Raw genomic sequence first — 27,707 nt, forward strand, 5'->3', positions numbered from 1 at the left:
TACAAACAATAAAAGATATTAAGAATTAAAGAGATTTCACGAGATTTTACGAGTTTTTCCGAGAGCCCAAAGTTCAACCGGCACCGGTATCTTGAAATCATGTCGTCCAGCATGAAGATACTGAGAGCTTGTAAATTTGCATCTTCATCGTTTGGGCGTATATCTCAAGGTGATCAAATAAGTATTCTCACGTTTCTTATGTTCTTCTTGATATTTTGCCGAATACTGAATGGACTGCATATGATCCTGATTGACCTTACTGAGTTCATCGTCCTCAAAAAAATATTTTATAAGTCATAATTTCTGTATAGCCTATAGGGTAAATGCTACATGTAACTTGTCCCAAGTAGTAGTTCTCACATGCCTCATATTTAAGGCATGGTCAAGTCCTGACAAAAAAATATTGGCACATCTGAATAATTTTTCAGATCATAAAAATTAGATGTGGTGTGGTAAAATTATGTTACAGTACTGTAAGTGTTTGTTTTACCCTCATAAGCTTGTTATTACATCAGTAAAAACTTAATGTTGGATGACCTCATTTTAAGGGTTTCACACCGGGTCAACTGGTGTTACTTATTCATAAAAAACACTCAAGATTTGTGTACAGACTTCCGAATTCATGCTATACAGTGGAGTCCGCGCGGCCTGTGATATCGCGCATTAGCTGATTTAGTTTTATCAACACAGTAACACAAATAAAATCGATCTTGTTATTGTTTTAGCCTTCCGAAGGGATAAGTTCAAGAGTTAATTAATTACTGCAATCCCGTGATTTACCATATTTGGTCAATGTCCATTAAAAAAAGTTTCATCATCAAATAAAAGTTGTTTTATTTAAGTCAAATTTATATCAGATTGAAATAATTTTTGCTCTGCATCCTTTGCAGTGCCTGGTTCAAACTCCGCTATATTTCGTAGTACAAAATTTTTCCTTTTTTAAAATAAGCTATTTTTGGAAGGCATGCCCAAAATCACCGAACATTGGAGGAACTCTCAGAACAAGGGTTTCCCTAATTTGGGGCACACATTACACAAAATCTAGAGGATAAAACCATATAAACAGAAGATTTTATGAAATAAAAGTATGCCATGAATGTGTTCACACAATAGTATCCAATTATTGGTTTTATCAGTTGAATGAAGTGAAGTCATAAGTCTTCGACACGCAGATACCCCGGACTGCACTGTACACCTTAATTCCTTATCACTATTTGTCCACCAAAACTGGACATCACAAAATTTCCTGTAAAATTTTGAATTCATAATAGAAAATATCTGATGAAATTGACCGTGATTGAGGGCAGAAAATTTTAAACTGCATCGGGAAAGCGAGCAAGTTGAATGTTTATGATTAAAGCAGAGCAGTATAGATGGTATTTATAGGAAAGTTAACCATTGTTGCACACCAAAGTCACACAAGCGTCACAAGTTGAAGCGTGATCATGTTTTTAAGCATGGTAATTTTTTCTGTTAAATTGCATTCATAGCAAATCTTATGTAACTGACTTAAAAAAATCATAGACCATGGTAGATTAACTATATTAATTAATCCTTGAAGGCTTTTTTTCTGTTTTAGGAGAATACAGACATTTTTTCTCAACAGGCTCTTGTATGAATGGTAAGATTTAGTTTTATTATGCATTATATTTTATAAAACCAAAATATCCTTTATTATACCATAAATATCTATTTCAAACAATTTTATTTGTGTAAATGTTATCACTTGACATGGAATAATTTGCCCGCTTTTCAATTAATTGCAAGGAAGGATGAATAACCCTTAAAATTTATACCAGCGGAGCAGTCGAAAAACATTTTGATTTTCTTGATTTAAACACAAGTTATTTCCCATAAGGATGAAGTCACAGATGTAAATAAACAAAATGGCAACGTTCACGTTGCAGGAAGCCGACAATGTAGGTTGGGAATTCATCAAGTGTCTACGATATCTCTTGTAAACAGCCTTTTTCAGGGACTTCTTATATATATTACAAAAAGAATCTACCTTTGTTGTACATACGCCAAATTTCAATAGACACAAAAAAGTTTTCTAACGTAAGTGTTTTGAAAATCTGTTACAACATTTTACTTTTAACTAACTGTTTGTTCTGTATTATAATAAATTTATTGTCCATTGGCATTGAGTCCGTGATTGTCCAAAATTGTCAACCCAAGTAAGAGTTATTCCCCTTGGGCTAAAGCCCTTGTGGAATAACCCTTACTCGAGTTAACAATTTTAAATAATCAACTCCTCAGCGGGCCATAATTGTATATTAACCCTCTAGTGATGCAAACAGACATTATTACATTGTGTCATATTACATTAAACATAAAGTGTCATCTTCTTGATAGATCTATACAAGTGAAAAATATTAGTACATTTTCCCCATACTCTCTATTCTTTAATATGGTAATCTTTCAAAATGCTTATTTCTACATACATCATTTCTAACTGGTAACCTGAATTTAGATTGGTCAGCTTTTTATTTTTTACCTTTGATAGAGTTTTTGATTTGAAATAGAAAACATGCATGTTCAAAGTTTTGAAAGTTCAGTTAATTGTAAAAATTGATATTTTTTGCTTTGCATTTTTTTTTAGATAAGAGACACCATAATTGCTGCTGTCTGTAACTTTAAAAGTATTGACAAAAATTCAATCACATTTATAAATATTTAATATTCAATCAGATCACTGTTTACCTAATTCAAATTTATAGTCATTAGAATCTTACTTGTTTATTTTACTTGAATGTTGTGGAAAGTTGTGGTTGTCAGCAATTTATACAATTTTTAATTTCAGCACATTTAAACTATCAAACAGTAGGAGATGTAGCTGTAATTAAATTTGACACACCAAATTCAAAGGTAAAGTACAATTGTTAAGATGAAGAAAACATGCTTCACAATTAGTCCTATGGGACTATACCCTGTGTTAAGCAGTCAAGTCAGTGGGAAATATCAGGGCTTGAAACATGGAATGATGCATGATATGTTATTGTCCTTTAATATCAAAACTCTGACCCTCAAGTCAAAGATGAAATGCATACCTAATTGTATACAACACTCTGTCTTAGGGTGTGTACTGACTTACAAAATATCAAAAGCCTTTATCTAAAAAGATGCCAAAATTGTGACCTGGGTTAGATGATGTTATTGTAAAAAGTTTGCCTTGTGGTCAAAGTCTGTCCCAATTATACTCAACTTATTAAATTGAATGATTGACGTATGAATTTCTCTTGAAAATAAGAAATTGAATGATCTGTCACTTATTTATAACTACAGTTATGGTGTAGTCACCTTATTAGATAAAGAAGATTGAATTTAAATGTAATACATGGTAAGCCTTAGGGTAAGATGCACTTAGTTTGATAAACTTTCTGAATTTACAAAAGAATGACTACATTTCATTGATGAGTTTACAGTCCTAAAAAACCTATCAATAGATGGACTGGTTTATTATGAGCGAACCGGTTAAACCCCGCCCAGTCAAGTGAATTAAATCGAGTTATACCTCTGCAATTTAAATTGTTCCTTATGTTGTAAAATATTTGCTTCATTGTCCTGTTGACAATGATAATACAGGAACTTTATAAGTGTTATTAGTATTATTTATTTATAACCATCAGTAAGGTTATACATCTTAACTTCTTCAAGTTAAGCTTTTACAACAAAATTTATATTGTAGGTCAATACTCTATCAATAGATGTACAGCAGGAATTTGTAGATTTATTCGATCGTGCAAACACAGACAGCAAAGTCAGAAGCATCGTGGTTGCCTCAGGAAAGCCAGGATGTTTTATTGCTGGTGCAGATATTGGGTAAGTAGCTGTATGAAGGCTTCATCAAGGAATGCCAAAATTATATCCAATGTTATTGTGATGAAGGATTATTTAAACTTATTTATAAGTGTCGTTATGTATAATATGTGGGTCAACTTGGGAACCCAATATGTTTCTGTGACATACATTTAATGATGTAAACTTTAGCAGCTTTTAAAGTTTTGCTTGAATAATTATGTCGTAAGATTTCTACCTAGTCATGAAAGATACTACAAAATAATAGACAGTAGTTTACAAGATATTCTATGTTTCGTAAAAAGTTGTCATTCTGTGGATTCATTCATTTTCCTTGATGTCAATTTTATTGTGAATTGAGGAAAAATTTTTTTTTTAGTTTTTGGATATTTGATTACATGGTTTTGTTAGTGAGTATACAAGCCAATACGATATTTGAATTTTGGGTTAACCTTTATCAACATAATCCACAAAAAATGTTATCCAATTCACAGTTGAACATGGCATTTTTTTTTTTATCGGAAACAAATTTTGTGTATTAATTAGTCAAGTGAAAAATCTTCTAAAATTCAGAGGTTTCGAAACCTTATTTCCCATAGGAGTCCTTGAAGAAAAATCTGCTGGTCCTCAGTATTATTTCTGTTGCTATATACCAAAATTGTGTCTTTCCTTTGCCAAAGTTTGGTGGTCAAACAGACCATCACTTTTGGAGAACTCTGTTAAAATGAAACTTAACTCTATTCAACTTCATGATCATATCTTGAAGGACTGAAGGGAATCAATACAGTTTTGTATAAACATAACTTGTTTTTATTCACAACATGGATGAAATGATTATTGTAGGAAGGCTATACAGTAGCAAGAATCCTTCACAACTTTGTGATGTGTTCTTTTTAGTGAAATTGCCATTGGACATTTAATAAAAACCAATACTCAAACAATCTTAGTGAACATTTTATTATGAAAGTCATTTTTTATCAACCATATTAAAAAGCTGTACCTAATTTTCATTATTATAGAATAGGAATTTTCTTAACCCTTTCACCGATAGCTGCCCAGACAGAAGCTACTCTGAGACGATGGCTTCCCTGGCTTCTATTACTCAAGTGGGAGATCTTCATAATAAATGTCAATAAAATTTGTCTGTAGTTATTTGTGTCTTTATTTCATCATGTTCATTCACTAACACCATGTTCACAGTTTTGTTCATGTTTTGATAAATTTTTCTTTATAAAATATTCAATTTTCAGATTTTCTGCATTATCTAGGTGAAATTCTCGTAATTTTTTAACCCAAAACGGCAAAATTTTGAAAAATTTAATGAGGCTGTACAAATTCCTTACACTGAACGATGTGTGTTTTGTACATTGAACAACATTTTATGTCAAAAAATTATACTAGTTTAGGTTCAATTCTTCCATATTCTTTCAAAATTGTCAGCTGTCTGAAGCGTGAATCCCAGTAAACCGGGACTCATGGACTAAAGGGTTAACGTGAATAACATATACATGACTGTGAATGAAGTTAATAATAGTAAATAATAGTTATTTTAATTAGAAATAATACAATTACTAAAAATCTGTGATTGTTTATTTTCAGAATGTTAGAGCAATGTAAAACTGCAGAAGAATTAACAAGTCTTTCTCAGAAGGGACAACAGATATTCCAGGATGTAGAAAACTGTAAAAAGCCTGTTGTAGCAGCAATAATGGGGACATGCATGGGAGGTGGATTAGAGGTAGGTCAATAATGAATGGGAACATGCATGGGAGGTGGTTTAGAGGTAGGTCAATAATTGGAACATGCATGGGAGGTGGATTAGAGGTAGGTCAATAATGGGAACATGTATGGGAGGTGGATTAGAGGTAGGTCAATAATGGGGACATGCATGGGAGGTAGATTAGAGGTAGGTTAATAATGGGAACATGCATGGGAGGTGGATTAGAGGTAGGTCAATAATGGGAACATGTATGGGAGGTGGATTAGAGGTAGGTCAATAATGGGGACATGCATGGGAGGTGGATTAGAGGTAGGTCAATAATTAGAACATGCATGGGAGGTGGATTAGAGGTAGGTCAATAATGGGGACATGCATGGGAGGTGGATTAGAGGTAGGTCAATAATGGGAACATGCATGGGAGGTGGATTAGAGGTAGGTCAACAATTGGTGCTCACATTTATAGGTTTTATAAGATAAAGAGTGAAAAATAGATATCATTTGATAGCATTTATAGCTATCTAATTTCAATGTAATTATAAATGAGCTTTGGCAAGTTTGATATTGTTATTGAAATTAGATAAAAAATAATAATCCAAAACCATGAGCCAATATTAAAAAAACTTAAAACACATTACAAATATGCATTTACATCTCTAGGAATTTAGTGTAAGATATTGGCCCATTCCCAATATATACAAAATAGTTACATTTTCCAATTAGATTTCTTGTTTGCTTTAGATTTTAAAAGTTTGAAAGAATGAAATTGTTAGTCTTGTTGAATTCATTTATTTATTTCCCAGTATGGCAAATTTAATAATGGCAGTTCTTTTATTTGTTTTTTTCCTGACTTGAAGAATTCAACAAACAAAATGACAAAACATTTAAAATGCTGACATAAGTAAATGATAATATCAGCATTTTCACAGTTAGACTAAACAAGACATCTATTTCAAATTTTTTCTCTTTTGTATAAACATCAATAATAACTGACCTCAAAAGAAAAAGTATTAATTTTGTATAACATAGGTATAGCTGAACTTCAATTTTGAGTTAAAAACCAGAATGATATTCATGGTTTTGGTTTTTATGTTTTTATGATAACTGAAACTGCATTCTCAAATATTTTGTTTATTTGAACTTAATTTCAGGCTGCCTTAGGATGTCATTATCGTATTGCTGTTGACGACAAAAAGACAAAACTAGCTGTCCCTGAAGTAATGCTTGGATTGTTGCCTGGTGCTGGTGGAACACAGAGACTTCTTAGAGAGGTACATCAATATTCATAATTGCTTTGAAGAAATAAATTGGGATGGACAAAATCAATATCTCAGACACTATTGAGAAGAGATGATTTTCCAATGTTTCATAAACATGTGTCATGAAAAGAGGCTGTCTACCACATCACAAATAGATCATCTAGACATGTATTTTACTCATGAACGAATTTTGATGCTATAATGGCAAAAAATACTTTTCTCTATTGAAATTAAAGATAATATGTTCTACCTTTATTTACTGCATATCTGATTCATCGAGATAGATATACTCAATAGATCCTAGTGTTAGAATGTATGCACTGTATAACTTGAACATGTATATTTACAGTTACCGATCACAGATGCTATGGATATGATGCTGACTGGTAAAAACATACCACCTAAGAAGGCCAAAAAAATCGGCTTGGTTGATCATATAGTCTCTCCATTAGGTAGGTGGTTATAATGGGGTTTAATTATATAATGTAAAATGCAGGCCTGACCTTACATTTCTGCCTCTGTTATGTCTCTTGCAACCAAATAGTGACATATTTAAGTAGCAAAACTAACATATTTCCCTCTCTAGATTATACCCTGCAAGTTAGAGATTTGTATATTAGCTTGGAGTGGTTAAGAAGTTGGACCGATTGGACCATATGTTATTTAAGAAATAATTCATGGGGGCTTGAATAGATCGTGATTTTACCAACGGTTGGCCCTTTATGCAAAATATTTTGCCCTGTGCGATAGGGAGGGGTAAAATATCAGCATAAAGGGACAACTCATGGTAAAATCATAATATAATCAAGCCCCCATGAATTATTTCGATTCTTTTAGGACAAATGCGGCAATTCTTTTGGATCAAAGCTCTTTGGGTAGAGGCAAATATTTGCCATTCCCATAAATAAACGCTCTATTAAATTGGCTTAAAGAACAGAGCAAACTGAATTATTGACATGCTTAAACTATTTACAATAACGTATTTAGATAGTTTTGGAAGAATTTAAATGATGATTAAGGAGTCTCGCGGGTACAAAAAAATCAGCAAAAAATTCAACATTTGTTTTTTTTCATTACAAATTTTATTTATCACACTATAAGTTATTACTTTATGATATGGTTAAAAAATTAACCATAAATATCGATTTGGTTTGGCCCCAGATGAGTTTAAAAATGTTTATATCATTGAAAAAACTCAAAGTTATCTCCTTTTTGTGCAAAAATGTCATTTTTTGGCATTAAAATTGAAATATCTTTTTTAACACATTAACAGCCCAGGCAGTATATTTTAAAATATTTTACCACGGAATAGAGAAACAAAAGTATAGCTGTTGAATCAATGGTTAATATTTATAGGAATTAGACACATCTGAGAGGAAAAAATATACAGCACAAAATGTTGTAAATGTGAAAGTAGAGTTAAATAACTCAGGAAAGAGACATTAAAATGTGTTTGCTTGATACAATTGTGAGTTTTTTTGTTGTTGCAAAGTTATTAAAACTCATTAAGATATTTTATGATAAACAATACTTTCAATGAGATATTTTTATGTTTTAGGAGATGGTTTAAAAGATGCTGAAACAAGAACAATGGAATACCTGCATGAAGTAGCTGTTCAAACTGCTAAGTATGTATTTCTATGCTACACCAAGGGGCATTATGTTTTTCAGTCTGTGTCCATTGGTCTGTCCCTCTGTCCCACTTCATGTTAAAGTTTTTGGTCGAGGTAGTTTTTATATGCCCGTCTTTTAGACGGGACGTATTATGGTATACCGTTGTCTGTCCGTCCGTCGTCCACACTTCGGACAATAACTCAAAAACGCTTTCACCAATTTCCATAAAACTTAATTGAATTGTTTATATCTATTGACGTAACCCCCTTTTCGTTTTTTTTTAATTTCAGATTTTAAGTTTTGGATTTATGGGGCTTTATTCATAAAAAAGGGGGGATTTTCAACACTTCGGACAATAACTCAAAAAGGCTTTCACCAATGTCCATGAAACTTTGGTGAATTGTTTATATCTATTGATGTAAGCTCCCTTTCAATTTTTATAAATTTTAGATTTTAAGTTTTGGATTTATGGGGCTTTATTCATAAAAAAAAGGGGGATTTTCAACACTTCGGACAATAACTCAAAAAGGCTTTCACCAATGTCCATGAAACTTTGGTGAATTGTTTATATCTATTGATGTAAGCTCCCTTTCAATTTTTATAAATTTCAGATTTTAAGTTTTGGATTTATGGGGCTTTATTCATAAAAAAAAGGGGGATTTTCAACACTTCGGACAATAACTCAAAAAGGCTTTCACCAATGTCCATGAAACTTTGGTGAATTGTTTATATCTATTGATGTAACAAATAATACTTAATAAAATCTGATGAAAACATAAAATTTGTAAAATCTTTAGTTCAATTTAAAACATTAAATTTCTTGTAAAAAATTGGTTCCATGAATGTCATTCGTTTGTACTATTATTGAATGGTTGCAAGGATGAAAGCACATTAGCAGTCCCTGAGATACTAACTGTTCCCTGAGGCATATATCATTTTATGATAACATTTTTACTATCTAAGCTATGGATAAAAATCAAATACTGTTTTTGCATATAGGATGTTTTACTCTTGTTAAATTTGGTTGCAATTGAAATCACAAATGATACCTTAGCATTGCAGCTTTTTTATAGAGTTCGGTTTCGGTGGAAGGGTTGAGCGCGATAAAAAATGTTATAAAACATAACTAGTTTACAATAGCACATAATAAGTGAACAAGTGACAACATGAAAATCCTAACATGTGACTAAATATTCCTTAAATGTTAAAGGGTGTCATTTTATGAAAAAAATAAGGAAATCAAGCAGTGTTCTCCCCAGAAATTTTGGATAGCATCACATTTTGCGTAAAATAAAATAACTGTATTTTTTTTAATGTCGTTTGTCGCGTCGCGTTGATGCTCTATTTCCTTTATACGTTTTAGTTTATATTGTTCAATTCATAACTGAAAATACAATTAAACTATAACCACAAAAACAGTTGTTTCAGTTTATGTCTTCTTTATTCATTTATAGTTACAGAATAATTTTTTTCCTCTTGTGCCAAATAAAAATAAATATGTGGTTTCAGTTACCCAACAATAAGTCAAATGAATGAATGGTTCATTATAGTGCAACCTGTATATATACAAAACTAAATTATCTAGTACACAAAATTAACTGCTTTTTATATTATATATATCAAGTAAAGATAAAGTAGCAAAAGAAGCAAAAAAAAATCAATTTAAAAACTTTTTTTTATCATGTTTATGAAATTCATTGTTTCATGCCACTCAATGAATTAGTCTACTGTCCATCTGTTGTCATTATCGTGAAAATGCGGATTTTTGTCATATCTGGTCCGGTTCTGATCCGTAGTTTACACAAAAATGTGCAATGGCGGCCGTAGTAAAATTTACGAAAATGAGTCCGAGAATAAACATTGTTTGACAAGAGATTGTGAATGAATAAGACGCTTTTAATGCATTAAATGGATTAAACATAAACTGAAGCCAATTATGATAACTTTTTAAAGAAGTATTAAACTTATTTTAGCTCTAAACCAAAATTCTCGCTCTCGTATTACCGGAAGAGAAAGAAAGTAATTTTTGGAGAGTTGCACAAATAAACGACCTTTTTAAAAATAATAAAAATCGTTTCAATCTTTGAAATTTCGTAATGCAAAACGTAGATTTCGAATTGTTTTGTGATTGCATTTTTATGCCCCACCTACGATAGTAGAGGGGCATTATGTTTTCTGGTCTGTGCGTTCGTTCGTTTGTCCGTCCGTCCGTCCGTCTGTCCCGCCTCAGGTTAAAGTTTTTGGTCAAGGTAGTTTTTGATGAAGTTGAAGTCCAATCGACTTCAAACTTGGTACACATGTTCCCTGTGATATGATCTTTCTAATTTTAATGCCAAATTAGAGATTTTACTCCAATTTCACGGTCCAATGAACATAGAAAATGATAGTGCGAGTGGGGCATTCGTGTACTGAGGACACATTCTTGTTTCATGTCGATATTGGTGATTGCACGTGGTATTAGTTATGTCACAAGTGTCAGCTTGGGATATTCACATCCAAACAGTTATCACTCTGAGGGCAATTAACACCTAGCTATTTAATCTCTTAATTGCCTTTAGTGTCCGACTTAAAGGGATTACAATTAAAGGTGATATAATTTTTATGATCATAATCGATAATAGATGAAAGTTCAAAATTGAGGACAAGTAAAATAGCATCTTCAAAATAATTATAGCGTCGCGGGAATTATTATAGCATCAGGGTGAAAAAATATAGCGTCGCGGTACCGCGACGCTAAAACAGCCTGGGGAGAACACTGAATCAAGTCTCCTAAACATTTATCAATATGATCATCTTGTGAATATTCTAAACAATAAAAAGGTAATAATCATTATCCACCATATTAAGCACCATTTGAACAACTTTTGCATACATCTTTGTATAATTTAGTATGGATTCCTTACTGTGTTCAACAGAATCTAACTATGAGCAATATACCCCAAGAAAATTACCTTCTTTCAAACTACTATAAAATTGGGAAATCAGCCATAGAATTACTAAAACCCATAATCATATATCACTTTCCTTATATTGCATTGAAGACTTCTATGTTATATGCCAATGTTAATGATATTTGTTTTTTATGCTAAATATTGAAAAGCTGAACTAGGTTTAATCATCAGTGTCTTCTTCACTGTAATCACTGTCCTCATCATCAGAAAAATCCTCATTTTCATTCTCAGAAGAGGCCTCCTCATCATCAATGAAATCCTCATCTCCATCATCAATGGAATCTTTATCATCATCATCATCAATGAAATCCTTACTTTCATCACCTACTTCCTCATTTAGATCATAACTTTCAGAAGAGTCACTTTCACCATCTTCACTTTCCCTGTTATCTTCTTGCTGCTGCTCGTCATTGTAGTCTTTTTTGCCATTTTTATACGCCCGTCGTCTTTCAAACAACGGGTGTATCATGCGCTAAAGAGCAGCCCTTTATTAATGAAGTTGAAATCCAATCAACTTGAAATTTGGTACACATGTTCCCTATGATATGATCTATCTAGTTTTTTATGCCAAAGTAATGTTTGGCCCCAATTTCACGTCCCACTGAACATACAAAATGATACTATGTACACATTCTTGTTTTAATCTTCATTTTTGGTTTTGTGAAATATTTTACTTCTGTTTTCCAGAAAGTTTCATGATTGGTCTTTTCATAAATGAAACCCTTTCGGTTAAAATTTTAAACCTTGATTATTTCTAGGCTGTATATTAGATTGTTTAGTACTTACATCTTTACTCTTGTGAATAAGTAGTCTATGAACAAGGAATTCTATTTATTTAACATGAATAGAGGGAGGTAAACCCCAAAAGACAAAGTCTAACAACAGCAGACAAAACAAAATACAAGTTTTGTCAATATAAACTCCATAATAAATTGATGAAACATAAAGAAGAATGGAATTATTTTCTTTACTGTGGATTCATTTATATTAGTTGGATACCAATTTTCGTGGATTTCGTAGGTAAAGGAGAACCAGGAATTCAAATGTTCAACGAATAATACATTTTCTAAAGGAATGAATGCAGACTTTCACTTTGCCAAAACCAGGGATCTCCATGGATGAAAATTGAACGATGGAGGAACTTTCACCATCATAAACCGTATCTACGATGTACAGCGTAGCGCAATCGAAAGTGTTTCTTCCCTCCACATAAGGATAGGTGTACATGCTAATTCATTGCTTATTTAAATTATATTTGTTTGAATTCTCATTATAAATGCTATATTGAAGTATATATATTTTCAATAATTGCCGTTTGTAACCCTTCAAAGGCCAAGCCCTCATGCCCCCTCCCTTTCCCTTAGTCGAGAATGACCAATAACTATCACGAAGGTCCCAATGTAGTTTTCTTGCTATTTTTGGTAATTGTTATGCGGGTTAAAATTCATGTGGAGCTTATTTTTCACGGACATTGTCAAATTCAGAATTCATGAACCCATTACCGGTATGGCTGGTTTGCAGCAACGACAAAACGAGTCGTACGGATTAGGTAAAAGGTTAAAAAGATTTGTAAAACGATTGTTGTCAAATGAAAAGGTTTTTAATGACTATCTAGCAAATCGATGCTATGCAATATGCATCTTTCAAGTCGGAATATAAACCGGAAACGCGGATGTATCAATTTGATTGTAAACTACAAAATGAATTCGGAATTACGATACGATATTTATTTACAGGAAATATTAAAAGTTTTTACTTTTTAACTTTTAAAGTAATTCTATATTATCGTTACAATACAGCAGTACTCGAGTTATTTGCGATGAAATAATAATTACTGTTTTACGTCTTATTTTGTACTTTTTAAAAAGGGGGATGCTGATTGCGTAAGTCAAAATAAAAGCACGTGTTCTACTTGTTTAACTTTGTAACTGGACTATTAATTTATTTATTTAATCTGAATTATCATAAGCATTTGCGGAAACTTAATTAAATAATTCGACAAATGAATCGTCTATCTTCAGATAATATTCTCCTGTCTGCTTTGTTGATCTACCTGTACAAGCTCAGGTACAAGTGATTAGCGATCTTAATCCGGATATCCCTCAGGCGTTAGAACTGGATTATACTTTGCAATTACATGCATTTGATTATAATTGCTAAAAAAAATTGGCGTCAGGCTATAAAAACGATCACAGTTTTGAACGATGGCGCATGTCATTTAACGATGGCGCAAGACATTTGAACGATGGCGCAAGTCATTTGACGATGGCGCAAGACATTTGAACGATGGCGGGGCGCCATCGTTAAACAGGCCATGGAGAACCCTGAAAACCACGAAATTAAATATCCACGAATATGCAAGTTTTCATAAAACCACGAAAATATATGAATCCACAGTATTTGAAAAATGTTATGCACAGGAAAGAAAAATATGAAACCTAAAAAAACAGAAAGTTCAATAGATTAAACAGTCAAATTTTCAAAAGTTATGACATCACAATATTTATACAGATGGAAATAATAAAGTAATCTAAAGAAAAAAAATCATTTATTTTTCTCATGTGCAACATCATGCACATTTAAAACAACATATTTTTAGAACAATTTCACCTAATTTTACAATTTCATTAAAAAAGATAGTTTCTACTAAAATTTCATGTACCATTGTAATATCGACGTTTCTAAAAGAATATAATCAAGATCACCAGCTGATGGTTACAAAATGATATTATATTTTTTCTAAATATGTAATTTAACCATATTGGTTACTTTCTTGGATCTCTGTGAAGGTTCCTGTTATTCCTAAAGACAATTATGATCCAGCAGGTTTGTGACCTTGAAAGGTTGACTTTTATATTGATGCCAATAGTATGTCCTTTATAGAGCGTATCCTAAGTTTATACAGAAAAGAAAAACCATCATTTATGAAAACATAATGTAGCTTTACAAGCACAATCTTTGGTATGATTTTGATATAAAGAATAGCATGACACTATATTCATCAATAATTTAATGAAATGACAATTATGGTTGTTTTTCAGATCATTAGCAGATAGAAGTTTAAAAAAAACAAATAGAAGTAAATCATTAATGGAAAGTAAGTAAAATGGTTTGAATAGTACTCTGAATTTAAACACACTGTTTATAAATTCTCTAACTTATAAATAGCTACTTTTACATGGAGTAGTTTAACAAGATTACCAGTCAGTAGGGTATCTGTAGCCTTTGTGACATGTAGCTGCACATATGTAGATAAACAGTGTATACATTTTTTCAGGAGATAATAAAATAAAGAATTTATTGATTGCATGGTTCAACTAACAAACAAGCCAACTTCATTTTATTATTCTTTGTACATTATTTGCCATTTGGCATTTAACAACCAACAATCAATCAATCTTACACATTCTCAAATAGATAGGCTATAACTCAACACATTAGAAATATAAGAATTTAAGATGGGTTAAAGATAATAATGTTTTTCTGTTCTGATTATGTAAATTGTAACTCATACCTTAATATTTATTTCAGAAATTATGGGAAGAGTAATCTATTCATTTGGTCCAGATATTATTTTAAATCAAGCTAGAAAACAAGTAATGAAAGCTTCAGGCGGACACTATCCAGCTCCACTTAAAATTTTAGATGTAAGTGCACATTTGAATTTGGTATTGGACAGTTCTGAATTTTAATCATAGCAAGTAATTATTTAGGCTTTGTAATGGATATTGCATTCAAAATGATGAAGTGTATTGGATTGTATGATATATATATCATTTGTGTACACTGTAGAAATAATGTTCATATTTATTTATTCTGCACAGCAGAGCAGTTGCTATTTTTGAGCATAAGTTTTTCTGCGGAATGGGAAGGTGACACTTTTTCTACCCCAGCCAACCATCAAGGGGACTCAGAATAAAACAGATATACTGGAATATATAACTCTGTACAACACAGTCGTTGACAATAGAATAAAGTACCCACGAAAAGTGGTTTCCAGATGCTAAATAAAATATTTGTTTATCCAATTGCAACTTTACTATAGTCCTAATAGTTTCTAAAAACAAATCATAATATCAGAAATAGGGTTTCCACAACAACCATGACAATAGACAAAATATGTGCAAAAAAAGGTTTCTAGATGTAAGATTTAATACAAATTGGATATTTAGTCACATATATTGAGGGGAAGATCTCTTTAGATATTGAAGTCAATAAGCTGAAGGCAAGGTTAAAGTTTTGTAAGAAAATATAAGTCTGATATCATAACAGAAAATAGTATGTGAGCAGGTCACTTAAAGCTTTTCCCCTTTATATTGGAGGTATGTATGCTTGTTCACTACCAATTGTTTTGTTTTGACTGGTATTTGCTTAAATTCAGATAATGTTTTGGGAAGACAACATTGGCCTCATCCACATGCAACTTACTTATTCAAGTAAAAATAAAACAAAAGATATGAATAATGAACTTTGTATGTATATTATGATTGCAGATAGTAAAAACCAGTCTGATGAACAAACCTGGATCTGCTGCTGGATATAAGGCAGAATCAGAGGTAGAGTATATCTTGTTTATAATGAATTTGATAAATGGCTGCATATTTTAAATCCCTGCTTTTGATTACCTTTTGTATGTTAATATATTTATACATCTTTGTTTGTTATTATATCTTTTTAGAATACAGCTATCTGTGCTATTTAATTCCTGTAAGGGCTCTACAAAGTGATGGTGTGCTTTTCTCATTACTTTCTCTAAATCGTGAACTTATTCAAAACTCATCTCCTGAAATTACAGAGTCAATTTGTATATGGGGAAACGCTTTCAATATTATTTAAAAAAAAATCATTAAATGGTTCAAGCTATGAGGATCTTAAAAATTCTTTACAGGTGTCAATTTTCATAATATTAGAAGAGAATGTTTACTATTGTAGCCATGGAGCAGACAATCATATTGTTAGTTCCATTTTATAATGATGTGTTATTTTAATTGTTCTCTGAACATCATTTCAAACTAATATTTCAGGCCTTTGGTGAATTAGGTATGACCACACATTCCAAAGCCTTGATAGGATTATACCATGGTCAAACTCACTGCAAGAAGAACAGATTTGGCAAACCTGCCAGAGAGACCAAGTATGTAATGGTTAATTTTGTATACCAATATATGTAAAGGCTCATAACTCTTTTAGGCAAATGATATACTACCGATTCATTATTATTATTCATGGGCAGATAGGGTACTAATTTTCATGGGTTTCATGGGTGTATGTGAACAACACACTTGAGTATTAAAAGCAGTTGAAATTTCCTACATTTTTTTTCATAAAACTTTGGTGTATTGTTTATATCTATTGACGTTTTTTATGATCTTTCTAATGTGACATTGGGGAATTATTGATTTTTTATACGCCCGTCAAAATTTTGACGGGACGTATTATGGTATACAAATGTCCGGTGTCCATCCGTCCGTCTGTCTGTCTGTCCGGCGTAGACATGTCGCACCGTAACTTGAGAACAACTTATTCAAATTTCATGAAACTTAACATAGTTGTTTCTTATGATGGTCAAATGATCTGTATACTTTTTGGTGAAAATAAGATTAAAACTTTTTGAGTTACGGCACTTTGTAACTAAAACAGGGGTGTGTTTTTTTTCACATGTCGCACCGTATCTCAAAAATGATTCTTGATTATGGCTTAAAACTTTAAACACTTCTTAGTTATATTAATCTTAATATCTGTATACTTTTTGGTGATGATTCAAAATTTTATTTTTGAGTTATTGAGTATTTTGTAAAAAAGGGGGAGGGTTTTTTTTACATGTCGCATCATATCTCAAAAACGATTTATGATTATTGCTTAAAACTTTACACATGTCTTTGTTATATTAATCTAAAGATCTGTATACTTTTTGGTGATGATTCAAAACTTTATTTTGGAGTTATTGAGTATTTTGTTAAACAGGGGAGGTTTTTTTTACATGTCGCGCTGTATCTCAAAAACAATTTATGATTATTGCTTAAAACTTTACACACTTCTTTGTTATGTTAATATAAAGATCTGTATACTTTTTGGTTTTGATTCAAAATGTTATTTTAGTGATATTTAGTTTTTTGTAAAAAAAAAAAAAACAGGGTTGGGGGTTTCACATGTCCCGCCGTGTCTCAAAAACAATATATGGTTATTACTTAAAACTTTCTCTGAAACTATTTATGATTATTGCATAAAACTTCCACACAAGACGTCGGGCGTATCATGCGCTCATGGTGCAGCTGTTTATTTGTTGTTGAAAAGTTGTCAACTAAAAAGGGCATGGACGTATCATAGGCTCATGGCACAGCTCTTTATTGTATCGGTCAATTCAGTTAGAAATGAATATCATAGAATTAAAAAAAAAACAACATGGAATGATTATCTACTGACAATCTGCAAGACTAATAGTGCTTAAATACATTATATTTTTAAAAAAAGCCAAATTTGCAAGTTAATATTTTTGCTGTCATGAATTTATTTATAGAGTTACTGCACAGTACAACTTGTATGAATAATTTTGTAGACATATAGCTGTTCTTGGAGCTGGTTTAATGGGAGCTGGTGTAGTACAAGTTAGCATAGACAAAGGTTACCATGTAACAATGAAAGATATGTCAATTGAAGGATTAGCTAGGGGTCAAGAACAAGTGTATGCAGGATTGAACAAACAAGCCAAAAGAAAGAAGATATCTACGTATGTTTTAATCTTTACAGTCATAAACTATGAATATCTTCAATCTTGTATCAAGAAAAGTATCTTTTCAAATGTTAAGTTTAGTGATTTATAGACATGTTTCTGCTAAAAAAATTCTTTTAGTGAAATTCCAAATGAAAAGAATTGAACAACTGACAGTATCACTCAATGAATACAACATAATTTTTATTATGAAATATTGATGTTTGGTTTGCTTTCCCCAATAAGTGACTGAATCTTGACATCACTAGAATAATTACCCACGTCCTCACATTGTCATTGGAGAAATAAAATATGTGCAAGAAGAAAAAATTGTATAAGAAAAAAAAATGAATCATTATTTCCTGTCAATATGCACATCTACATAGTATGTCCTTATTATCTACAAAGTTTTATGAATTTATGTTGTGTGGTTTCAGAGGAGTTGCGATGACAAACTGTTGCAGAAGTACATTGACACAAATAAGTTCAAAGGGGCGTAACTCCTAGAAAAACAATTGAATCATAATTTCCTGTCGATATGCTCATCTTCATAGTATGTCCTTATTATCTGAAAAGGTTTCATGAAATTCTGTTGTGTGGTTTGAGAGGAGTTTCGAAGACAAAAGGTTGCAGTAGTATATTGGGCAAATAAGTTCAAAGGGGCGTAACTCCTGGAAAAAAAATTGAATTGTAATTTCCTGTCGATATGCACATCTACGTAGTATGTCCTTATCTAAAAAAGGTTTCATGAAATTCTGTTGTGTGTTTTGAGAGAAGTTGCGAAGACAAACTGTTGCAGTAGTACATTAAAAGTAAATTAGTTCAAAGGGCGTAACTCCTAGAAAAAAAATTGTTTTGCAATTTCCTGTTGATATGCACAACTACATAGTATGTCCTTATTATCTGAAAAGGTTTTGTGAAATTCTGTTGTGTGGTTTGAGAGGAGTTGCGATGACAAACTGTTGCAGTAGTACATTAAAGTAAATAAGTTCAAAGGGGCGTAACTCCTAGAAAAAAAATTGAATCACAATTTCCTGTCGATATGCACAACTACATAGTATGTCCTTATTATCTAAAAAGGTTTTGTGAAATTCTGTTGTGTGGTTTGAGAGGAGTTGCGATGACAAGAAACAAGACTGACGGACGGACGGACTGGTCAAAAACATTATACCCTCCGCAACCTGTTGCGTGGGGTATAATAACCAACTAGCATGCTATACATTTAACACTACTGCGGATTTATTATTATTTATTGAATACCAATTTTCGTGTGTTTCAAGGGTTTGAGTAAACCATGATATTAAATGTTTAATGAATTACAAATTCTTCATAAGCTTTGTATTAATAGATTGGTTGAAATAATGTACAATGTATAAACAAAATGACCTCTATGGAAGATAATGTTTCTAGGATCTAATGTTGATGTGCTAGTTCAGTGAAGTACATTGTAAGTTTCCTAATCATTTCATATTAACATACTATCGTTCTGGATATACATGTAATATTTGATGTTTGATATTATATAGCATCAATCAGTCTAATGTTAGATGTTTTTTGATAGGTTTGAAAGAGATCATTTAATGTCATTCATGGATCCAACAATAGACTATTCTGGATTTAACAAGGTTGATATGGTTATAGAAGCTGTTTTTGAGGATATCAACATTAAACATAAAGTTGTCAAGGAAGTTGAACAGGTTAGTCTATCATAAATAATAAAACATGTTAGTTCTTTTAAAAAAAAATAAAGGAAATTAAAGAAGCTGAGAAAAACGTTTGAATTATTTTGAATTTGTCATTTACCAATTTTTGTACAACCTATAGCTATTAAGTGAAATAGATGTAGTCACAACAATGGATATAACCATATAAGATCAGAGAGTTTACATTGGTAATACTCTGAATTTATGTGCTCTGAACACTATTTTTTTTATGAATAAGTAGATAATAAAAAAATCAACTTTTATGTGTTAAGATAAGTGTTTTTAACATTGAATTTATTTTAAGCATATACCAGAACATTGTATATTTGCTTCCAACACATCAGCATTACCAATTAATCTGATAGCTACAGCCAGTAAAAGACCAGAAAAGGTAATTATATTTAACTGTTAAGTTTTCATTTCAGAGTTAATTGCAAGAAGCTCTACAGTTCGAATCACATTTACTGATTTAACAGATTTAGTGTTAAAGCTTTCTCAGGAAAACTTTACACTACATGATACAGTTTGAATTTAAAAAACACATTTCATATCATTTTATGAAAGGTATATGAAAATGTACAGTTGTAAAAATCTGAAGCAAATTGTGCTGATAATAGTCTTATTAGGCCATTGTATTGAATTTATTGAACTTGTTCATTGCCCAAGATAATAAGGATTAGATTCTTATATTATTTTGATTTTTAGTGAGCAGTTTGTTTTGTTAGAGATGAAACATTTGAGGTCAAATATTTTTTAATCATCATAAGATTTCAAAATTAGAAGTTGCATACATAAAAATTTAATTGGTATTTTGTTGATTTATCTTACAAAGCCTTTCAATGATGATATACATTTTATTTCAGTTCATTGGTATGCACTACTTTTCACCTGTTGATAAAATGCAACTGCTAGAAATAATAACAACTGATAAAACATCAAAGGACACAGCAGGTAATTATCTATACAGGTTAAGAGTGGAAAGTTGAAGTCTATAATTTGAGTTAGGAGTAACCATCAACCCTATAAGAAAGGAGTAGGTTCAGTAAGACCCCTTTTTGGCCCCAAAATATAGCAGTTTTACAAAATTGTTAAAATGTAAACCTTTAGTTATTTATTGGACAGTAGAATACTTCTGCTACATACATATGGGCTGTTTTTGACAATACAATACACATATATCCGGTACTAGCACCATTAAGTCATGCTAAATTACTGAAATCCTCATAATTCTAGCATTTTAGTTAAATTTTAGACGGTTTTCGTGTAAAACGAAAATGGCCGCATTCGTGTTCATCCTTAATATTGAAATGTAAGTTGTATTTTATGATAATACATAACATATATAAAGGTTGAGGATGAACACGGATGCGGCCTCTTTCATTTTTACCAAAAACCATCTGAAAAGTGACATTTTTCGGCATATTAGGTAGATTTGAGCTTGAATCAGATCGTTTTTAATGACTAAATCTGTTAAAATCTTTCTCATAAACTAATTAATTCAAATAAAATAGACACTTAAGTGTTTAAAAAGTGGTCAAAATCTTTCGTCAAATGAACCTGAAATTTGAGGCCAAAATCGGTCCTTACCGGACCTACTCCTTTAAATCTATTTAAATCTAAAAGCTTTTTCACCAATTTTCCATGTATTCTGTACAAATGTGCAATGTTTAAATTTTATTCAGTCATGGTCCAAACAATAAATGTATGAAAGTTACATTTGCAGATTGTTGTATACAAAATGTAATTGTGCACCTGCTGTTTATTTTAGTTTTTCTGAATAATCTCTGATGACTGCCATTGCAAAATATGGCTATGTAAATATAAATTTGTGGAGTACATCTTGTTTAATATTATATTTTCATAGCATCCGCCGTAGCTGTAGGATTAAAACAAGGAAAGGTTGTGATCACAGTGAAAGATGGCCCAGGATTTTACACCACTAGAATCTTAGCACCTATGTTGTCAGAAGCTATCAGACTGTTACAGGTTGGTTTTCTAGACATCTAATAAAAAAACTTATTGATTCATATGGTTAACAAAATCAGTTGATGGTCAGGTTACAAACATTAAAAGCAAGTTTTACCATTGTCTGTCTATATGTTCATCTGTTTGTCTCAAAATTAGATACTGTTCTCTAACTTTAGTTTGCTTTAACCAAAAAGTTTGCTCAATGTGTATTACCATTACCACAAAGCACATATGAAATTTGAATTTGTATGGAGTCATTTTCACAATTTTCAAGATTGAGATATTTACAATTTCCACTGCTAATGTTCAGGAGTTTTGATCTTTTGGTATGACATTGATCTTAATACATAAAATAAAAAACTTGTTTGCTTTCAGTTTGACAGTCTCTTGTTCAATGATGAACTGTACTTTACAACTTGTCTAATTTTTGTCGAGCCTGCAACTTTTGTTGCAGAAAGCTCGACATAGGGATAGTGATCCGGCGGCGGCGGCTACGGCGGCGGCGGCGGCGGCGGTGTTAGCTCACTTCTTAAAAGCTTTATATTTCAGAAGGTGGAAGACCTGGATGCTTCATACTTTGTATATAGATGCTTCATGTTACAAAGTTTCCGTCAGTCACATGTCCAATGTCCTTGACCTCATTTTCATGGTTCAGTGACCACTTGAAAAAAAAGTTCAAATTTTTTGTAATGTTGAATTCTCTCTTATTATAAGTAACAGGATAACTATATTTGGTAAGTGCGTACCTTGCAAGGTCCTCATGTCTGTCAGACAGTTTTCACTTGACCTCGACCTCATTTCATGGATCAGTGATCAAGGTTAAGTTTTGGTGGTCAAGTCCATATCTCAGATACTATAAGCAATAGGGCTAGTATATTCGGTGTATGGAAGGACTGTAAGGTGTACATGTCCAACTGGCAGGTGTCATCTGACCTTGACCTCATTTTCATGGTTCAGTGGTTATAGTTAAATTTTTGTGTTATGGTCTGTTTTTCTCATACTATATGCAATAGGTCAAATATATTTGTTGTATGGAATGATGGTAAGGTGTACATGTCTAGCGGGCAGATGTCATGTGACATTGACCTCATTTTCATGGTTCAGTGGTCAAAGTTAAGTTTTTGAGTTTTGGTCTTTTTATCTAATACTGTATGCCATAGGTCAACTATATTTGGTGTATGGAAATATTTTATGATCTTTATGTCAGTCACGCAGGTTTTATTTGACGGTGACCTCATTTTCACGGTTCATTGCACAGTGTTAAGTTTTTGTGTTTTGGTCTATTTTTCTTAAACTATAAGTAATGGGTCAACTATATATGTTGTATAGAAGCATTGTTAGCTATACATGTCTGCCTGGCATTGTTCATCTGACCTTGACCTCATTTTCAAGGTTCATTGGTCTTTGTTTAGTTATCTTGGTTAATGTTAAGTTTATGAGACAGTTGTAATAAAACTAAGCTTTATACTTAGGACTATCAGCATAATATCAATGATTAGTATAGAAGGCGAGACATTTCAGCGTGTGCACTCTTGTATTTTGTAGGAAGGAGTAGGACCAAAGAAGTTAGATGCCTTAACAAAGAAGTTTGGTTTCCCGGTAGGAGCAGCCACATTGGCTGATGAAGTGGGTGTAGATGTTGCTGCTCATGTAGCAGAAGATCTAGGCAAAGTGTTTGGAGATAGATTTGGTGGTGGTAATGTCAACGTACTGAAAGATATGGTAAAAGCTGGTTTCTTAGGTTTGTATCTGGTTTAGTATAAATAAATAGAATGTTATTGTCTCTTGTTTAAAAACATACTCACAACTTTCATAGATTTAGGTCAATTGATAGCTTGAAATTTGGTATAAATACTTACTTGTTGTTGAAAATGGTATGTCACCCTCTTAATGTCATTTGTCTTTGTTGATTTCTTTTGGTATGGGAGGACTGTCTCCGACACATATTTATATTTATATTTTCCCTAATTCATATACAATTTATCCTTTTCCTAACATGTTGATTACTGTGGATTCATTTATTTTTGTGGGTACCAATTTTCGTGGATTGAGAAAATTTGTAACTTCATGGATATTTAATTTCGTGGTTTTAGCAAAGTATGTTTACATTCCTTTTAAAAATTTGTAATTCGTTGAACATTTAAATTCCTGGTTCTCCTTTACCCATGAAATCCACTAAAATTACGAATATTAATGAACCCAAAGTAGTTTTATTTAATCAGCAAGTGGTTTGGTTGATCTCAGTTTATCATTGGTAAAAATTCGAATTAAGACGGCCACTTTTCTTGCTCTCCTTTTGGGGAAGTCATGGAAAAAGGTGACCATGTCTGATTATGTCGTGTAGAAAGAACACATCCTTTCACAGATCATTCGAAACGGATTAAATTTGTCTGCATATTGTCTAAAAATCATTAGAGAAAAAGATTAAACATCCAAATCTTGTGCAATACAACATTTATCCACTCTCAACAGTTAAATTTTGAATATTTAAAACACTCAACAAGAGTGAATAATTTCAATACAGTGGTAGAATCTATATTTTTACCCCCAGATATCAGAATTAAGTACATTCTGTTGATCCTTTGAGTGTATGAGTAACTTTAAATTATAATTAAAAATTAGTGTTATGGTTTATAATAAAATCAATCAAAAGAAAAATCTTAATTTTGGAGTAAAAGTTAAAATGATGGAGGGGATACGTTGTCTGCATTTGGTAAGTGCCTATGAGTTGAGTGAATCACTGACCTTAGTAATTAAGATATATTTCAGAATTTATTGTTCCAAATTTATATTCATAGGGAGAAAGGCTGGAAAAGGTTGTTATATTTACGAAAAAGGATCAAAAGCAAGACCAGAAAATCAAGATGCTTTAGAAATAGTGAAAAGATACAGTGTGGAACCATTGGCAGAGTATGTAGATATTTGTTTCAGATAAAAAGTTGACTATAATGATTAAAAGATGGAGTAAATCTTTTCCTGAGTTTAACCACATTTGAATGATGATAAATATTGGTAAAATTTTTCAGAATTTGCTCATCTTTTTATAAATGTTATAACTATTATTCATCAAATAATATATAACCTCACAGACCTGAGTAATGATTGTAATTTTAACTTTCCCTCACAGTTTTAAAATTTAGACTGAAATAAGTTTATAAAGAGTTTAAAAATGTCATGAAAAATGGCTTCAATAATCCTTGATTGAAGAAGTTGGCCTGCATAACTTGCTTATTGGTATTGATCAGTAGTTCTAAAACTACAATAGTTCTCCGTTGATATGTAATATTATCCAAGTGGGGATAATTTTAGTTAAAGTATTAAAAGTAAATTTGACTCTTGTTTCAGCCCATCAGAAATTGATCAAACATTGAAATGTTCGTGTAATTTCCACTATTTGTTTGTTATAGGAATACAGATGTAGATATACAACACAGATTAGTTTCTCGCTTTGTCAATGAAGCTGTTTTATGTTTACAAGAGGGCATTCTAGATTCACCAGTAAGTATTTTAATTTTAGCACAAAGCTTTTACATGTTAAAGCATTGTTTGACATAAATTATCATAACTCATACCCTTCTATAAGTAGAAATTATAGGGAGATTTTTATATAAGTACTGTGGATTCATTTATTTTTGTGGGAACCAATTTTCATGGATTGCAGAAAACTTGCCTGTTCGTGGAGATGTAATTTCGTGGTTTTGCCAAAGTCTGCATACAACCTGATAGAAAATTTGTAATTTGTTGAACATTTAAAATCATGGTTCACCTGTACCCACAAAAACCATGAAAATTGGTATCTAATGAATAATAATGATTCCACAGTATCATGTATTTTAACTATATATTTTAAAATAACTTTATGCTGTATGAAGCATTGCAAATTCAATGTTTCTCTGAAGTCGGTTTGAAATTGTTGATTTCTTGTGTAAGTAAGTTTATTACATATTGACATACCTATTCTACAAATTTTCACAAGGAAAAAAATTGTCAAGAAAGAAAACCCACAATAAAATTTATAATTGATATGTGTAGTTCTATTTCATTGTCTTTCAAAAAAGTAATATTAGACATACTATAGCTGATAATATAAAATGTCTCAATTGACAAGCCACAAGGTTCATAAAATACATTTTAAATAAGGTTATAACAAACTGTGATCATTCTATTTTTAGCTTGATGGTGATATTGGTGCCGTTTTCGGTTTAGGATTCCCTCCATTTATGGGAGGTAGGTATTATTAGTATATATCAGTGGTTGAAGTACCAACTACTCTACAAAACTAAGACTTTGCCTCAATCATCTTTGAAAAATATCAATTATACAGCTATATATATATATTCATACATGTTTTTGATATCTCACATAAAAATTACAAATTCTCTAATGAACACCAAATAAATACAATAAATTGGGTATATTCATTTCACACATAATATGTTAACCTTTTTGTTAAACTTATTGTGCGAAACAGAAGTAGAACTTTGTACAATTTCATTTCCTTTTCTCTTGAAAAGACTTTCATATCGATATATTGGTATGTATTAGTATTGAAAACTGTTGGGTATGACTTTTATAGGAATAATTGTTCAACTTATACAGTTGTAATTTGTTATTATGAAATAAAGTTTGGTTAGGGTTCTTATTTATTATAGAGAAAAAAGGAAATTAGTGTTCTCAGTGAGATTTCCCCATAAGAACACCAAGGATAAAAAAAACATCAAAAGATATAGGTTTATTTCTCAGTATATTATCAGTATTCCATACATTTAAATTTAAATTTTAAATTATTTTATTTGTAGGTCCCTTCAGATACCTGGATTTATATGGTGCAGGACAGTTAGTAGACAAAATGTTAAGATATGAGAGTTTATATGGGCCACAGTTCAAACCATGTCAGATGTTGTTAGACCATGCAAATGACCCAACAAAACGTTTTCATAAAGCATAATTCATTGACACTTGTATGGACCAAACTGTGATGTAATAATTAGTGCTAATTTATGTTGAAGAATTTTTTTATCAAAGAAAATCATCTCATTTAATGACTGGAAGTTAATCTCATCGGGACTATTTATATTTACTTCAAAAGTATAAAAGATTTATTTATTATTTGACTTGTTTTCTGTTGAATGGAAGAGAAAACAAATTTGCTGGGCATTGAGAAAAAGAAAATTGATGTTATGAATTACAAGATATTGGGTAAAATATTGGTGAAATAGCATCTAAATTACAAAAAAGGAACCCAGCAACTAATTGATTGTAAGTTATACTGAAATAATCATGATTTATAAGTATTTTTACTCAAAAGATGTTTTGCGTAAAAAGCTGCAGAAAAACATCTTACAGTCAACATACTAGTACTGTCTTCAACAACTGCTAATGTATACCACCAGTAGCAAATTTACATTATTGTTGAATAAATATAAAAATTTAATCAAGAAAAGAAACTTACCATGTTCCTGCCTTCATGCAGGCACTTTAACATGTGGCTAGATTAAATATTTTTTTGACATCTTAACCCTATCTGTTTAAATCGAATGTCTGCATTATAACTTGATCATAGCATAATATACAAATAAGATCAGTACAGAAAAAGCACTTTACCAACTAATGCCAGTATAGTCAACAACAAAATAACAAGCCGAAGTTAAATCACTTAGACACATTAATTTACACTACCCTGTTAATTTCAAATTGTGTGTGGTTGTTTGCAGTATTTTCATAGAAACCCTGTTTTCCATCAACTCATAGAAGTTGAAACTGCTTGTAAAGGATTCTAAAACGCTTCATAAGTGTTAAGAAAAGTCAAAATCTCATACAAAATAATTTAGAAATTAAAACAGTTCCATCCTTGTTTTAAACAATGTTTAACATATCCATCACATTAAACTACACACACTGGTAATCAGGCTTGTATAGTTTGCACTGATACATTGTCCACATTGTGGAGTACAAATGTAGCTGCCTTCTAAGCAGCAAACTTCTATC

The 27,707-nt window shown here is 31.5% G+C and overlaps 1 protein-coding gene across 2 annotated transcripts; it reads left to right on the top strand.

The window, feature by feature from the left end:
• Window positions 1-11: 11 nt before the first annotated feature.
• Window positions 12-26,828, top strand: LOC139525762 (trifunctional enzyme subunit alpha, mitochondrial-like). 2 transcript variants are annotated; one of them, XM_071321117.1, is made up of 22 exons: window positions 12-169; window positions 1,580-1,621; window positions 2,804-2,868; window positions 3,689-3,822; window positions 5,398-5,536; window positions 6,667-6,786; window positions 7,124-7,226; window positions 8,333-8,402; window positions 14,381-14,436; window positions 14,871-14,986; window positions 15,833-15,895; window positions 16,364-16,473; window positions 17,896-18,066; window positions 19,610-19,745; window positions 20,056-20,142; window positions 20,615-20,702; window positions 21,616-21,737; window positions 23,265-23,460; window positions 24,518-24,629; window positions 25,127-25,217; window positions 25,892-25,946; window positions 26,519-26,828. In XM_071321117.1, exons 1-22 carry the CDS (start codon window positions 100-102, stop codon window positions 26,665-26,667), a joined length of 2,295 nt encoding a protein of 764 aa, XP_071177218.1. In that variant the 5' UTR covers window positions 12-99; the 3' UTR covers window positions 26,668-26,828. The 2 variants fall into 2 exon arrangements, with proteins under 2 accessions (XP_071177218.1, XP_071177219.1); XM_071321118.1 differs by lacking the exons at window positions 12-169; window positions 1,580-1,621; window positions 2,804-2,868; window positions 3,689-3,822; window positions 5,398-5,536 and adding an exon at window positions 5,863-5,909.
• The last annotated feature ends 879 nt before the right edge of the window (window positions 26,829-27,707 follow it).

This window comes from Mytilus edulis, chromosome 1, assembly GCF_963676685.1.
Source record: "Mytilus edulis chromosome 1, xbMytEdul2.2, whole genome shotgun sequence".
Taxonomy (NCBI): domain Eukaryota; kingdom Metazoa; phylum Mollusca; class Bivalvia; order Mytilida; family Mytilidae; genus Mytilus; species Mytilus edulis.

What these genes read in the sequence shown, in the direction of transcription:
- LOC139525762 (XM_071321117.1), top strand. Translation starts at nt 100, where the DNA reads ATGTCGTCCAGCATGAAGATACTGAGAGCTTGTAAATTTGCATCTTCA. An exon ending in GATATAAGGCAGAATCAGAG is followed by an intron (nt 15,896 to 16,363) that starts GTAGAGTATATC and finishes CTAATATTTCAG; the next exon opens with GCCTTTGGTGAATTAGGTAT. An exon ending in ATTCCCTCCATTTATGGGAG is followed by an intron (nt 25,947 to 26,518) that starts GTAGGTATTATT and finishes TTTTATTTGTAG; the next exon opens with GTCCCTTCAGATACCTGGAT.